This window comes from Loxodonta africana, chromosome 18 (genome assembly GCF_030014295.1).
Source record: "Loxodonta africana isolate mLoxAfr1 chromosome 18, mLoxAfr1.hap2, whole genome shotgun sequence".
Classification (NCBI taxonomy): Eukaryota; Metazoa; Chordata; class Mammalia; order Proboscidea; family Elephantidae; genus Loxodonta; species Loxodonta africana.
The window spans coordinates 36,786,676-36,802,346 of NC_087359.1; the positions used below are offsets into that span (position 1 = coordinate 36,786,676).

General features: G+C 53.0%; 1 protein-coding gene and 1 non-coding gene across 2 annotated transcripts in view; one reads left to right on the forward strand and one right to left on the reverse strand.

Moving 5' to 3' along the window:
- LASP1 (LIM and SH3 protein 1) overlaps positions 1–13,094 on the reverse strand; it is a 38,378-nt gene extending 25,284 nt beyond the window's left edge. Inside the window, exons 1-2 of the mRNA XM_003414682.4 lie at positions 12,901–13,094; positions 5,417–5,511 (exon numbers count right to left, since the gene is read on the reverse strand). Of these exons, the coding sequence (XP_003414730.1) occupies positions 5,417–5,511; positions 12,901–12,969 (164 nt within the window). The 5' untranslated portion in view covers positions 12,970–13,094. The remainder of the gene's footprint in view (positions 1–5,416; positions 5,512–12,900) is intronic.
- Positions 13,095–13,835: 741 nt separating this feature from the next.
- TRNAC-GCA (transfer RNA cysteine (anticodon GCA)) lies at positions 13,836–13,907 on the forward strand. The gene has a single exon. It is a non-coding gene; the product is annotated as a tRNA-Cys (tRNA).
- The last annotated feature ends 1,764 nt before the right edge of the window (positions 13,908–15,671 follow it).

Here is a 15,671-nt window from a genome sequence, read left to right on the forward strand (position 1 = left end):
CAACTTCTTAATATACTGTAACCCATGCACAGTCTCCCTTGAAAACTGTCACAAGGCTTTGAGCTAGAAAAGCCAGACATTAGCAGTGTAGACCGTTTTACAGATGACGAAACAGGCTCAGTGTCAGGGACAGAGATTGCCTTAAACCACAGCTGTCCAGGAAGCCAAGGGCTGGCTGACGTCTCTCTATCAGGCCGACTCTCATCCACCCCCAGCAATCAGAGCTCTGGGGAAAGATGTGCTTGGCAGGATGACTAGGGAACAAGGTAGTTCACCCTCAAATCCAACCCCTGTTTCCAAACTTGTCCAGTAGAAGAGACCACCTGGGGTCTCTCAGCCACCCCCAGTCAGGAGCCACCTGCTACTTAGAACTTTTCAAAAGCAGGTGTTTTAAGAGGCTGGACAACTACCTGTGAGAATATAGGAGAGGGGGGTCCTACCTCAGAAGAAGGTTTATCTCTGAGGACCTCTGAGGTGCCTTTCTGTTCAGAAGGACTACAAGGGCAGCGAGGATGCCGAGAAGCTACAAGGCTCCAGCTTATCGGGCAGTAGGGACAGTTTAAAGGACACGACACCCACTCCTCAGTCCTGTCTCAGCTACATTCCAGAGGCAGAAAAATAACAGACCAGAGACCCTGAGAGCCCAGCCCCCCTTTCTCCATGCCCTTCCAGCAGGCTTGGACCTCTTCGAAAACCACAGCTTTTTGTTCAAGGAAGAATAAAAATACATCAATGAAAGCAACAAGGAGCCTTTGGCTTTACCAAAAGGAAAAAACAAAAAACAAACTCTACATCCAGCCCCTGGAAGGAGCTGCAGATTCTAAAAGCCCCTGCTGGGACCACTGCCGAGGGGCAGGGAAGGCTCCCTTCTAACCCAGTTTCTCACCCCAGTCACCAGGCCTAAGGGGCTGAAGTGGTGGAGGGGATTGGAAGCAACAAGGAGGCATTGTTTGACCAGACAAAAAAATGAGCAGCCAAAAAGATCAAGGCTAGACTTAAGAAAGAACTTACCAGCCCTCAGGCCTTGCAGACAAAATGAAAAAGAAAAGAAAAAAACCTGCAGTGGCCCCTGATGGCAAATGAGGAGAAATGATTCTGCCAAGTTGGGTAAAGCACTGAAGCCTCATGCCTCAGTTTCCTCAGCTATAAAATGGGGTTGTTAGGGTACAAGGTGATCCCTGAGGTTCTTTGAGGCCCTGACATCCCTGAGTGTTAGGACTGGGCAGTTGAGAATGAAATGAGTGGGCATCTGCCTGAAGACTGCATTTGGCCACTTGGGCTGCCCCTTTGAGCTTGCCAGGAGTCCCTGAGTGGTGCAGTTAACATGTTCCGCTGGTAACCAAAAGGTTAGAGGTTCAAGTCCACTCAGAGGCACCTCAGAGGAAAGGCCTGGCAATCTATGTCCAAAAAACCAGCCACTGAAAACCCTATGGGGCACAGTTCTACCCTGACTCACGTGAGATCACCACGAGCCTGAATCAACACTATGGTAGCTGGTTGCTGGTTGAGCTTGCTTTCCCCACCCCCAAACACATCACACCCCCCTCCCAGTTCTCTCCAGCTCCCTAAGACAGTTGATCTCATTTTTCCCTGTCAGAGGCAGAGAATTCTGGGGAAACAGGAAATCCCCAAGCCACAGACCTGGATTTGCCACCCACTGCCCCACCCCCTAAAAGCAGGGGGATTAGAAACAGTTTCCTGGAATCCAGGGACACTTGAGCACCCAGGCCTGCCCGGCACAGATCCCGCCCTGCTCCCAGTTAAGGCCTGGGGGAAGAGGCAGAACCACACTCTGTAGTTCTCTAGAACCATGAACATTTCCAGCCTCCTCAGCCCCTCATTCAAAACAGGAAAGCCAGAGAAACTGAAGGATATACCCTAGAAATACCCACCCCCACTTAACAACCCCCAAAAGCTGGTTCCCTAGGATGCAACCCCACTGCCTATCTTTAGCACCCCCCATATACTCTCACCAAAGAGGAGAGAACAGGCATCTCTCTCCCCTTCCCTGTGCTGCCCCAACCTCCGGCTCTTAGACCATTTGCATGGAGACAAAGAAGCAGGTTTGTACCAAGCTGGGTGTGTGGACCAATCTGCCCCACTTTCAGAAAATCCAGTACACGAAACAAAAAATAATAGAGGGCATAAATATTTTCGAACAAACAGCAGTCTCACCCCACCCACCTAGAAGCTTCAAGAAAACCCGGTTATCAGTGGTGCTTCCATTGCTGGCTATTGTGAACAGCAAGCCTGCAAGCCCCTATCTTGCCACAGCAATGCCTGGGTGGCCAGGCTGGGAACATGCGGACACAAACGCAGCCTGTTCAGTCTGCCTCCCTGGCGCTTCTGCCTGGCCCCAGCGTGTGTGTCTGGGTACACACCAGGCACGTGTGTAAGTGCACGTACGTGGGGGTCCACCACTGCCAGGCAGGCACCGTGAGCCCTTGCCTGTGTCCTCTTCTTCCCCCCCTCACCCCAAACAAACCTGACACAAAGACAGAAGGAGAAAAGGCCTTTTCACGGCTTAAAGTTGCTTTCCAGAACTTAAATCCCTGTTCTGAGAAGCCACAGGGGAAAGAAAGACATTCTTCTTCTCTCTTGACCTCCCTCCTGCAGGACCCTGGCTCCCTTCTGGGCTCAGGGACTGGCCAGAGACAGGCAGAAGCAGATGCCTCTGTGTATACCACACACATTCACTCGCTGGCAAAGTGCCAGGAGAGATCACCTGCCCCTCTATGCCCTACACTGGACAAGCCCAGTGTGGAGAGGGTAGTAATGTGAAAAAGGCAAGGCCCAGACAGGAACTAGGAAAATGCTACATCCCAGAAACCCCAGGATCTGGGATCTGGATGCCGCTGAGGGATGAGGCCAGAGGCAGGAAGGGAATGACAGTAAACACTTGCCACAGTGCCTGGCACATAGTAGGTGCTCAATAAGTACTCCTAGGTCTAAGGGCCAGCATTCATGCATAGGAATTTTTATTTCCATCTCATCAATGGGGAAACTAAGGCTCAGAAAGACCATGAGGCCACTCTGCAGGGCAGTCTGTATCTGGTCTATACCGCCCCACTTCATGTCTGGCTTTCTGGCTTGCTGGCACAGACACTGCTCAGCAGACGCTGGATGAGTGAGTGTAAGTGCCTTGAGGAAGGTGCTACTACTGCTGGAGTATAAGTAAGCTGGCTCACAAATCTCCCTGGCTCTTCCCAGGTAACATTCCTGCCAGGTCAAAGGTCAACAGGGTGTGGCAGGAGCTGGGCTTAGAGGAAGGGGAGAGTAAACCTGCCTCTTGGGCAGGAGGCCGGGAGAGATAGGGGCACCTCTGTCTCAGCAGGTTGGAAGTAGCATCCAGGGAGGGGCACTTCACCTTCTGCCTTCCCTAGAGCCTCCACAAGGAGCCCTGCTGGTGCAATGGTTAAGCACTCTGCTGCTACTGAAAGGGTGGCATTCAAACCCACCCAACGGCTCTGTGGGGGAAAGGCCTGAAGATCTGCTTCCATAAAGATTACAGCCAAGAATCCTAGGGGGCAGTTCAACTCAGTGGCACCTAACAACAACAGAGCCCCCAGGCCCCTGAAGAAGCCCCAGCACCCACTTGCTGCAGCTTCCTCAGAAGGCTGTGGGAAAGGTAAGCATGGACTTTGGCACTAGGCTGAGAAAATGCAGAGAAAACAAGGACAAGCCTCTGATTTCTTTCTCTAACTCCCAGTGCTCACTGATTCTAGGCTACTGGAGTCTTAGGAAGTGAAAGGAAGAAGCGCCGAGTCCCTGCCACCCCCTGGGCTGATTTCTGCGGGGGGATGGAGGCTTAAAGGCTGCCCCTAAAGGAGCCTAAGCCCCAGAATCCACTTTGAAGTGGTCCAGCAATCAAGGGGTTAACTGCCCCAGCTTCTCTGAACCCCACCCCACTCCCCAAAGAAGGGAGGAAGCAGCAGAGAATCAGGGCTTGTGTGAGCCCTTAAGAATTCAAAGAATGTCCCATTTCCCTTGGGGGGCTGGGAGGGGTTGGTAGGGGGAAGAGGAACAGAGAAGAAGCTAACTGGAAGAATGAGTAGCTAAAGGAGGGGCTGGGACAGAGCTGTGACCCTTCCTCCATCCGTGGCGACCTTCCCAGTGCCCCAGTCCTTTCCAGAAGGGACAGCATTCATGTTTCTTGGGCTTGAGATTTTATCAGAAATCTGTTTTCCCAGTACCTGGCACAGGTTGGACAAATAGCAGGAGACAGGCAATACATGTCTGATGAATGATCAAACCCCCAAGGAGACAGGGCAGTGGTAACAGCAGCTGGGGGGAAGGGTCAGGTACGGGTGAGACAGCCATCAAAGGTGCTTTAGCCTACAACCCCTTTTAGGCAAGTCCCAAACTTCCCCTCCTGGGTGAACTTTAGCTGTAATGAGCCTCATGACTGAGAATTAAAACAAAAAAAGCACTCAAGTCAGATCCTGAATTTGAAGACCGACCCTGCCACCTACCACAAGTGTGACTTGACCTTCAGAAGCCTCAGCCAGCAGTGCGGGATCACGGCCCTCACCCAGCAAGCAGGGGGGCTGTGAGGCTGTACCTGGCACTGAGCTGACACTTGCTAGGCATGAGGTCAACTTGAAGATGGAAGGTGTGACACTCTGGAATTGGGAGAAAGGACTCTGCATGGGATAAGGGTGTCTCTCTGGGACGGGGTACCCCCGCCTCAACCCCAGGCAGCCCAGGTTGCACGTTGCAGTGCGGAAGGGACAGAGTCTAAGCCAGCTCCACCAGGAAAGGAAGGAAGATCTCCACAGTGGCCTTTACTAGGCAGGGAAAAGACTTGCTCCAGCCACGCCACGCCCTTCATGGCACCTCCACTTCTCAAGAAATGAACACCACGAGGGCCTTGGAGCCAGGGTTTCAGAGAGTTTTCTGAAGGAGGGAAGCCAAAGTATCTAAAACCCTCTGGTCAGGGAGAGGTGAGGTTAGGAGACAGCCATTTGCTGTGATGCAGAGAAATAAGGGAAGAAAAGGGAGAATAAAGCCCCCAAACCAAAATACAGCTCAACAGAAATTAGCAGAAACCAGGGGAGGTCGCTCATCCTTGAAAAACCCAGTCCCTCTCCCAGCAGTGTGCAGTGGAAAGAACATGCTTGATTTATGGCCCAGAGACTCGGCTTGAATCAGCTTCTCACTTGCCATGTGATCTTGGGAAAGTCCCTTCCCTTCTCCAAGTCTCAGCTTCCTCCTCTGTAAAATAGGGATAGTAACAGCCCTCACTTCACCCAGCTCTTGTGAGGACTAAGTATGATCAATATTACCAAGTAGAGTATGGAAGCACTCAGCAACGTCACCTCGTGGTTATTAGATGGGAAGATGGTAGGTAGGGAAGGAAGAACACAGGGAGGGAGCCCAGGTGCCTACCCAGCCCCCTGCCCAGGGCAGGACTCACGCGTTGCAGTAGGGCTTCTTCTCATAGCCCTTGTAGTTCTTCATGTTGAGTGTCATCTTGCAGGTCTCGCAGTGGAAGCATGCTTTATGCCAAAACTGGGGAAAGAGGCAGAGGGAGAACACTCATCAGACACTAGGACTTTAGGAAGAGGAGCTGAAGACAAAGGCTTAGGTTTGATGAGGGGACATTTGGGAGGGCTCTATCCTGGGGTCTAGCTCAGGCCCACAGCTGTGGGGAGAACATCGAATTACGCTGGGTGGGCTGGGGACATTTCAGGTCACAGGCTCTGGCAGCTGATGACACTGCTCTCCCCTTCCCTGCCCTTCACCAGTCAGCCATTTGAGCTGTCAGGAGGGGGAGAAGGCCCAGAGATGATGCGTGAGTGGTGGCAAGCAGCCCCCAAAAGGTCGGCTCCACCTCCCCACACCACTCCTCCTGCCCCAGAGTCAGGAAGGCCTAATTGCTTATGCAAACCTGCACTAGGGTTGCTAAGAAGCAGCTGCTGGACATGAAGGGGCAGGGGGCCCAGAGAAGGCGAGAAGAGCCCAGCCCCCACACACTCAGGCACTCTCACCTCCCACACCAGGACCTCACAACGTACACAGAAGCCCCACATAAGCCCTTGTAAGTCCCACTTCCTGTGGGGCTCCAACCAGAGGAGTGAGGTGGGCATCCCAAGCTCTAGCCGCCAACACCTATACCCTTTCTGCCCTTCCCTCATCCTTCTCCCACCCCTGTGTGGGATATCAGGTAGGAGAGCACCCAACAGCCTGTCTCCCATGAGAGGAATGAAGAACTCTGCTTAAAAGTCTTGGCAGTGGACACTCTACAATTGGCATCAACTGCCTTTCCTATGTGACCATGGGCAGCATTCCACACCTCTGGGACTGTTTCCACATCTGTAGAATGGGTATAATAATACCTATCCCTTCTGTCTTGGAAGAGGTACAACCAAATGCTCCTTACTTAGAAGCAAGGATGGTGACAATTCGTATCATGTACTTTAGACATGTCATCAGGAGGGATGAGTCCCTGGGAGAAGGATATCATGCTTGGTAAAGTAGAGAGCGAAAAAGAGGAAGACCCTCAACAAGACGGATTGACACAGTGGCTGCAACAATGGGCTCAAGCAAATGATTGTGAGGATGATGCAGGACCGAGCAGTGTTTCATTCTGTTGTACACAGGGTCGCTGTGAGTTGTAACTGAATCAACGGCACCTAAAAACAACACATCCCTTCTGGGACCGTTGTGAGGAAAAGCCCTCAGCACAGCATCTGGCACCTTTCAGTATTCAAATATTCAGTATCAGGAATTAGGCATTGCAGGTATGAACCTCAGCCGGGAGCTCAGTGGGTCACACTGGAGGTGTGTGTGTGTGTGTGTGTGTGTGTGTGTGTTGGGATGCAGGTGCGGCTCTGCTGTGCTCAACCAGTTACAATGTGTGCATTCGAGAGTAAGGGAGAGGGGAAGACTAGCAAAGTCCAGAGACGTGCAAACGCTCAATCAGAACCGATCCAGGGCAGCTGATGGAGGCAACATCATACAAGGCAATGAGGAAAGGAGAAATGAAGAAACAGAAATGACCCAATCCCTGAGAAAACTGTGCTCCTCAGCTAATGCAAATGAGATACACATCCTCCCCTGGCACCCCAGGATGAGGGGTCCAGCTGTCCAGACCCTCGAATCCAGGATGCCTGGGTAGCCTGGCTGGCCTGTCCCTAACCCGTTTCCCAGCAGCCAAGGAAACTTCTGACCCCAAAAGGAGGGGGTCAGGAGCCCAGGAAGGGTCGAGGGAGACTTTTTAAGGTATCCAGCCACACAGTTGGTTCTTGGCCATCTGTCAGGGAATTCCCCCAAGACAGTGCTTTTCAAAATGTGTTTCCCAAGCCAAGAGGTGCACTTTGGAGGACGGGGTCGAAAAGGAAGCTGAGAAGTTGGAGTACTACCTTCTCTCATCCCAGTCCACTTCCACCAGGGAACATGGAGGTCATTTAGGAGGGCAATCGCCTTCTAATAGGGTACTTTCCCTGCCAAGAAGACCCAAAGGAATCTCTTACGGTGGACTATTAAACACTGTGATAGGAGGATGACTCTTACGGGAAAAAGGCCAGCTGGAAGTCTGGAAGCAAAGGGATGGCTGGTCTATGTTTGGGTCTGCAGTAGCGTTCACAGCCCCCCACCCCAACCAGTCCTTCCAGGCTTATCCAAGAACCCCAGCCACTCAGCATCTTCCAGACTCCTCCTGGTACATAACCCAATACACACAACCCCCTGGAAAACTAAAATAGGGTAGCCCCTGCCTCATCAGCCTCTGAAATGACAGTTCCTTTCTCTTCCCAGGACTGTGAGGCGCTGGCAGAGTGCCCCAGCTCTGTCACCACCCAGTCTGCTGGCCTCTGCCTTCTTAGCTGCACATGCCCCTGCCTGGGCCCCTGCCTCCCCCCACCCCCACAGGGGCCTGCCAGGAAAAACATTCTCTGGAATCCAGACCATGACCCAGTTTCACACACATACAAGGGAATATGCACTGTCCTAGGACTGGGGACCTCCAAAGGTTGCCTCTTGATTGACTTGGGGGAGACAAAGACAGACAGACACTCCCTGCCCCAGCAGAAGGCCAAGTCCCCACCTTGGAGCCAAGCTCCTTGGGGGAGGGGGACAGAGTACACTGACCAGGCTGGGGGGTTCCACAAGATGCCTCCAGGTTGCCTTTGTAAAGGGATGGTGCCCACTTCCATCAGTAGCTTTTCCCCACCTCACCCTCAAAGAACCCTTGCTCTCAGCTAGACACATTAGAGACTGTGAGGATGGGGTGTTGGCCACCCGTCTCCTTGCTCAGGGAAAGCAGAACAGAATAACGAAATTGAGTGGATTGAGTGCCTTCAGGCTTGCTACTCACTGCAGTCTTCCACATGGGAACAGTGAATTTAAACCCACCATCTGGGAATGATGGCAAGAGTGATGAGGTGATGCAGGCTCTGCACCTAGCGTGGTGCCTTAGCTGCTTCATGTTACTTCCCTCTCCTCTCTGGAAGAGTACCCCAAGACTAGAGAAAATCAGCAGCTCCTGCCACTGCCCTCTTTAGAGTAAGAAAGCAGTGGGGAGGGGAAGCAGAATGTGACAAGTCACTCAACAGCCCCTGTGGGCCAACCTAGGCCAGGAACCAGGGAACTCAAGATTAAAGAGACCCAACCCTGTCTCAAAAATGAGGGGGTCTGATGAAAGACACAGTCATGCAAATAAGGCAGTATGTTCCCACAGTGACCCTCTGCCTGCCTCCCCTGCAAGGCACCCAGCCATGTCCCAGAGCAAGAGTACCCCTTTCACAGCGGCCCCAGGTAAGAAGATTTCAGAGAAGCATTCCTGAAACTTGTGACTCAAGAGAGCAAAGAACAGCTCTGGGTGTGCAACTGTAATCTATCCTGCTTCCTGATAAGTCTATTGTTTCTGTATTAACTGCCCCCAGGCGAAACCTGTGAGGGCTCTTAGGAGCCTCTCAGCCCAGCAACCAGGCTCTAGCTGAGCTTCACCCTTCACACTCTGAGGCTCCAAAACTACAACCCACTCCACAGAAAGGCACACTGAGGCTGATAGAGGCAGAAGCTCTGCATGAGATTTCCTTTAATTTGGGCTGGACTTGGGCCCGCCCCACTCTTTCAGAATCACCATTTGGAGCTAGGGAAGGGTGGCCTCATGAGGTTCTCAATGGTGGGGGGGGGGGCGCAGAGGAAGGGTAGCAAGCTTCAAGTAGCTGCTTCGACTGCAGCCTGGCTCTTTGCCCTCTGCACCCGAGCTATGACTCAGGGTTGGAGTATGAGCTCTCTCCTCCCTTCCTGTCCACCAGGGTTACAGTTTCTCCCTCCTCCAGGGGCAATACCAGCCCCACCCTGGCCAGGTCACCAGCCTAGCTCAGCTGGCCACCTGGGCTGCTGGCTTAAACGCACAGACCCTCTCTGAAACTTTGCTGCATCTCCACAAATTCCAAGGGATTTTTATTGCTAGGGTCCCAACTGCCCAGGGTCAGGAAGAACTGGGACCCCCTTCTGACACCAAAGAGACAGTGTAACTAAACATACTTTTTTGCAAACATACTAGGCAGAATAACAGGGCAGAAAGAAGTGTGGAAAGTCAAGCCACATTACACGTCTGAGCCTCAGTTTATCGGGTTCATAATTTACAGTTGCAGTAACACCTGCTTTGTGAGGTTGCTGTGAAGACCTGGCACCTCATAATAAGTAGTAGCTATTGTGAATGGAGGGTAATCGTGGGGTCTTCTTAGCTTCAACTTGGAAAATCCGGTACCACAGCTCCAAGGACCTGTCTCCTTTTCATGTCCTTGAATCCAGGGATCCCACTGTCCAGACCAGCCTCCTTCTACCTTGCTGTCTCCTGCCCAAGGGCTCAGATAACAAGAGGCAGAGAGCCCCACCCTAGTGGGGATTCCAGGGGAATTATGGGCAGACCAATCTTCCATCTATCTTCCCAAGTGTCTCTACCTGTTTCCACGCACCTGGGAAAGCTAGCTAGGGAAGAGGGGCATGGCAAGATTCTTGACAATGTAGGTCTCCAGAAACAAATGTTTCCCAAAAAAGGCTTGTGACAGAACTTTCCACCTCAGGCAAAACGTAGAGGACACATGGCTGACAGGAAAGAAAGACAAGGCCTCTCTCCCTCCCCAAAGGCCCTGTGGCAGCCCTCCAGAGTGCCTGACACAAAGTAGGTGCTCAATAAGTATTTGTAGAATGAATGTGGGAATGAGGTCACCTTGTTTCTCCCCCAACCCTAATCCCAGAAATCCTCTGGGGAAGAAGTAAATCTCAACCTCCTTCCTCAAACATAGTCATCAGCGAATACATATTTATTCACCGTGCAGAGCACACTGGGTACTGCAGGTTGGGGGCAGGGTGGCCAGTCAGAGGCGACAGCATTTACCCACCTATACCTTGGGGAGATATGGCTCAGGGAGGAGAAAAGGCTAATCCAGAGGAAGTAGCTTGTGCTTTGGGCCCCGTTGGGGATTAAGTGCTATAGGGGACTTGTAGGGGAACGGCCAAATCTAATTTGATTTTCCTGTTGTAACAACCTCTTGTTGTAAACGGGAAGCCTCAGGAACTTGGCTAGAAACAGTGCTTATGGGACGGAATTTTCCCCCATCCCAGGTCTCAGCACAGTGTCCTCCAGCACCAGTTCCTGGGTCCAGGTGCCTGTCCTTACTGCCAGGAGGGGGTTGGGAAGAGTAAGTCTGATACCTGGATATTCCAGGCCTCCTGCTCAGTGCAGGGGGCGAAGTCTTCCTGGGGTCACCTCCTGTAGGGAGAGCTCTAAAAAGAGGGAGGAATCATCAGCTCCCACTCCCCTGGACAACCCCCACCTGACTGTCCCCTTCCAGCTTGGGGAAGTGAACAGCTGCGGAGGGCACCTTGAGGAATCTCTGCCCCCTCTCCCCTTTGACACACAGCATCAAAAGTCTTTACAAGGGAGCTGGGTGTGGGGCTGGACACAGGATCTCAAAAGGTAGGGAGGGCATAGCCTACCACAACCCCTTGTGGGCACTTTGGCAGGTGCTTTCCAAGTACACTGCCCCACCTCCAAGGAAATGCCATCATCATACCCATCTGACAGATGGCAAAAACTGGAGCCCAGAGCTGTTCATAAAGCTGACAGGAGCAGACTAGAACTAGGACCCAGTCTCCCAACTCCCAGCCTAGTAAGTCCTCCATCATATGGGCCTTACATGGATAAAATTGTCTACTGCCTCTTCCCAATTCATGACTGTGGAGAAAAAGGGGGCACAGGGAATTCAAAGTGCAGAAGCCAAAATCTCTACCTCCAGAGAAGAGCAAAAAACCCAGGGTGCAAAGACAGATAAACTTCTCAAGGGAACAATTCTTGATCTAGCCCTCCAAGCTCAAGTCCCACCCTCCAGAGGCTGGAATGGTCATTGGGAAGGTCAACAACTTCCCCTTCTGCCCACACATCCCCCCCTCTCCCCGCCCAGCCAACCCAGGACAGACAGTGAAACAGCAGCAGTCTTATATGCCGTCTTCCCCCAAGAGCAATTTCAAACGTATTTCTGAACCTCAGAATCCTATCCCCTCACCCTGATCCAGAACCAAAGGTCACAGAGGAAGTTTCAGCCCCAAAGGGGAGGAGAGACACAAAGTATCCAATGAGCTATTCTTTCCCAAACAAAATCAGCTTCAGGTCGGCAATGAACTTGGCCCCAGGGCTCTGCAGCCTTCTTCCACCCTGAACCCCCTCACCCCTGCCAATTGAAACAGAAAGGTGGGAATATTTGCACTTGGGTCCGCTTTGGGAGGTGGGTGAAAAGGCACAATGGAGAGAGGAACAAAATCCCAGTGGCCTCTGCTCCTGTCTGGGGAGGGGATGTGGAGGGGGTCAGATTTTGCCTTAGGGTCCTAAGGAGCTTCCAAGAGGACCGGATCAGACCCAAACTGTGCTGGAAACACCCAATTCTATTCTTCTCCCCCCCCCCCGCCCCCGCCAAAGTATAATGGCAACCAGATGAAGGAGTCTAGGATGGGGGTGGCGCGTATACGGACCCCCAGGGGACAGTGAATTTCCAAAAGGCCACCTTCCTTTCCCCCCAAATACCTTCCCTTTTCCTTGGATTCCTCTGAACTCAGCCAACCCCACCCTCCATTGGGGAAACCTGCTTTGAAAAGTTAGCTCTTTGTTCTACAAACCGGTCTCCAAGCTCTGAGCACAATTTCAGGAGATCTTTGTGAAATATTCCCCACACACACCCCACTCCAGCACCCGACCCCGCCCCGTTCAGGCTGGGCCTCACAGCACCCGGAATTGGCTTTTAATTTGAGGTGGGGGTTGGGAAGCGAAAGGAGGAGGTCTGATAGTTCATTAACCACCGAATCACCAAAGGGACCGCATGTCGTGCAAAAAGGGGGTCCCGCTGTGGGGTGCGGGTCCTTATCTGAAACCCCCTTCACCATATGCAACACTCGCCGACTCATATTCGCCGCCTCCCAGTCTCCAGCCAAAAAGCTGGGCCATCCGCGACCAGAGGGGACGTCTTCGCATGCCACCCCCCGTCTCTGCCCCGCCCCCTTGCCGCCCCCTCCCCCAGCGCCCAGCGCTTCCGCCTACTTGGCGCTCCGCGCAACGGGGAAAGGGAGCGGCCGTCTCCTCTCACTCTCCCGGCCTTAGGGGGTGGGACTGCACCCCTAAATACCCGCCACACACACAACCGGCTTCTCCGCTCCCCTTCCATTCTCCCACCCCCGGCGCACAGAGCCCACTCTTCTCTTGGAGTGGTCGCCCGCCACGCGTGGACTCTCCGTCTCGCCTCAGATCTCCTGGATTCCAGACTGGGGTCTGCCCCCATATCCCATGACACCGCCCTCCCTCCCACCTCCCGGGATCGCCTTAGACCCGGCCCCTCTCTCCTCCCCCAACCTGAGCACTCCGGGATTGTAAAAACGCGCCTCCGGTTGCGGGCTCACCTTATCCAGGCAGTTCACCTTCTCCGTGGGGTACACGATCTTACTGCACCGGGCGCAGCTAGGGTTCATGGCTCCGGGAAAGGCTGGAGCGGGAGCGCCCGAGCTCGCGCGCGTTCTCTGTCCCCGGCGCGGGCTGGCGGGAGGCGGCCGCGGCTGCGACTATGCAGACAGCGACGACGGCGGCTGGAGCTGGGGAACTGGCCTCCGCCTCCGCCCTCCTTCCCCTAATAAACACGGCGAGGAGGAGGGGCTGCACCGGGGCGGGGACGCGCCGCAGGCGCGAGCAGGGGCGCGCGCGGAGAGGCGCGCTCCCCGGGCGACGTGGGGCTGCGCGGGGGTGGGTTCCGGGGAGGGCTGCGGGGCTGCGGGTGCGCGCCTAGGTGTGTCCCAAGGGCCCCCGCGCCCGTGCATGCCCTGGCGGACATCACCGGGAGAGGCGCCCCCGAGCCATTCTAGCGCTAGGAGCAGTGCGGAGTGCGTTTGGGCGCACACCTGGGGCGCCCGGGCTGAGGGAGGTGGCCAAACCCCGCGCACCTGTCCTGAACGCCCGACCAGATTCACCGTAGGGCATTATTCGGGGACTTTCCTTGTACCCGTCGGTACCTGGTGTGACCCGCAGACTGAGCGGGAACCCTCCCCGCCCCGCCCCTCAGTTAGCACCCCTCCCCCATATATCCGTTCCCACATTTGTAAGGCGGGACCTGTCGCTCCCATCCCAACTCTACGCCTGGCGGCCCTGGGTGGTTCTTCCCTCCCCGCGCCTCTGCCTCGTAGCTTTCCCCCGGGTCCTTCGGATTCGGGTACCTTCTGGTTACCGCTTCGCCCCCATTCCTCCTTCGTTCCTTTCACCTAATCCCCACGTCTCACGCTCAGTGTAGTAGCCGCAAGTGTATCTTAGCACTTAAAAGAGCGAATTTCAGGCGGTGGAACGGCGCGGGGGTATAGCTCAGTGGTAGAGCATTTGACTGCAGATCAAGAGGTCCCTGGTTCAAATCCGGGTGCCCCCTCTAAGGTTTTTCTCTCTCCCTTCCTTATAACTACTGTAACTTTCTTTTTAGTTTTTCCTTCATTCTCATATTTTAACACTGGGTCCTAGGTTAAAGGAAAAAAGCCCCTTCCTCATTTTCCAGCCTCAGCGGAAAGCCTTCGGTTTTGCTTTGTGCTCAGCGGAGGGGGAGGGTGCGCGGACAAATCAGGTACAAAAGCTGCCGGAGGGGTCGGGATTTCTGCGGCCACAGCTGCCAGCCCCAGATGTGTCAGGCAATTTGAGGTGCGGGATCAGAGGACAGGATGACTTCCCCAAGTTGCCATTCCGTTCCCAATGGGGTGTAGGGAGGTGGGTCAAGAGAGGAAAATCCACAGAGACAGCCCTTCTCCAACTTCAACTTCCTTTATTATATCACCGGAGACAAGGGCGTGCTGTGGTCACCCTTCCCTATTATTCATGACACAGGCAGAGCGAAACCACTTCGAGAACGTTAAAATGCCCAATGCACACCCCTAAGCTCATTTTTAAGTACAAACTTAAAAGTTTTAATCTGATGCAACCGGATACAAGCTAATACAGTGGTTCTCAAACTTCAGCGTGTATCAGAATCACCTCCTGAAGGGTTTGTTGTTTGAAAAAAAAAAAAAAAAAACAGTTTAAATATCCCCAGAAAAGCACTTTTCTTTTTTTCCTGAGCACCCTAGATCTGATTCGGTAGGTCTGGCCCCGATAATTTGCATTTCTAATAAGTTCACAGGTGATGCTGATGTTGCTGGTCCCCGGGGGTCACCCTCTGAGAACCACTGAACTAATAATAATACAAGGCCATCGAGTTTCATAACCTAATGGAAACATGTCTGCTGTCTGCCTCACTGACAGTATCACCGTTGGGCAGGAGGGAAATATAAAGTGTGAAAAAAGGAGAAGCAGGAACGTCCCTCTCCACTGGGTTTTGCCCAAAAAAAGGAAAAATAAAGGAGAAAGGGAGAGGCACGCTGCCTGGGTCAGGGGGCAGCGGCAAGATATTTTAGATCTGGAATCTGGTTGTGTCATGCCTCCGGCCCCGGGGGAGTACTCGGGAGCCTTTTTTTTTTTTCTTTTTTTAACATGGTTTCCATTACTGTGAGCTGCGTGGCAGAACTGGACATGAATAGAGAGCGAAAATTCTGTCTGATACCAAACACTCAAAGAATAAACTAGTTTTTGCTTATTTCCCCAAGACCAGGCCCCGAACTTAGAGCCTACAAGTTACGCAGGCAAAAGCTCTAATCTCCATGGCAATGTAAAGAACGGAGAGTGTGGTCTTTCACCTTGTCTTCCATGTGTGCTGTGTCCTCTTAACGGGTGTACAAATCTTGTAAGTTTGGATTCGTTCTTTTAGTTTTCCTGGTTAGAATACAGGCTAGGCAAAATAATACTATTTCCCACCACGCCCTGCTCCCAACACGCCATTTTCATCCAGAAACGAAATTACAATTAACATTAAACCAGGTAATAACCAGTGGGTTTGGATCAGCCTCGGAGTTCGCTCGGCGCCTCGATTCTGCTTTGAAACAGCACGCGTGGATTTCTCGCCGGCGAGTCGGGGTACGCGGCTCAGACTTCTGGGTTGCTGCTCTGGTTCTCTGGCTCGGAGAACATGTGAAAAGGTAAACCAGGTGAAAAACGCTGCTCACGGATCGAGAAAAACGTCGCATCTGTGGGCACAGATTCAGATTCTGAACTGGCTGGTTTTTAATTCGAGTTTTTGTTGTGACTAAATTCCTGCCATAAAACTGAGAAG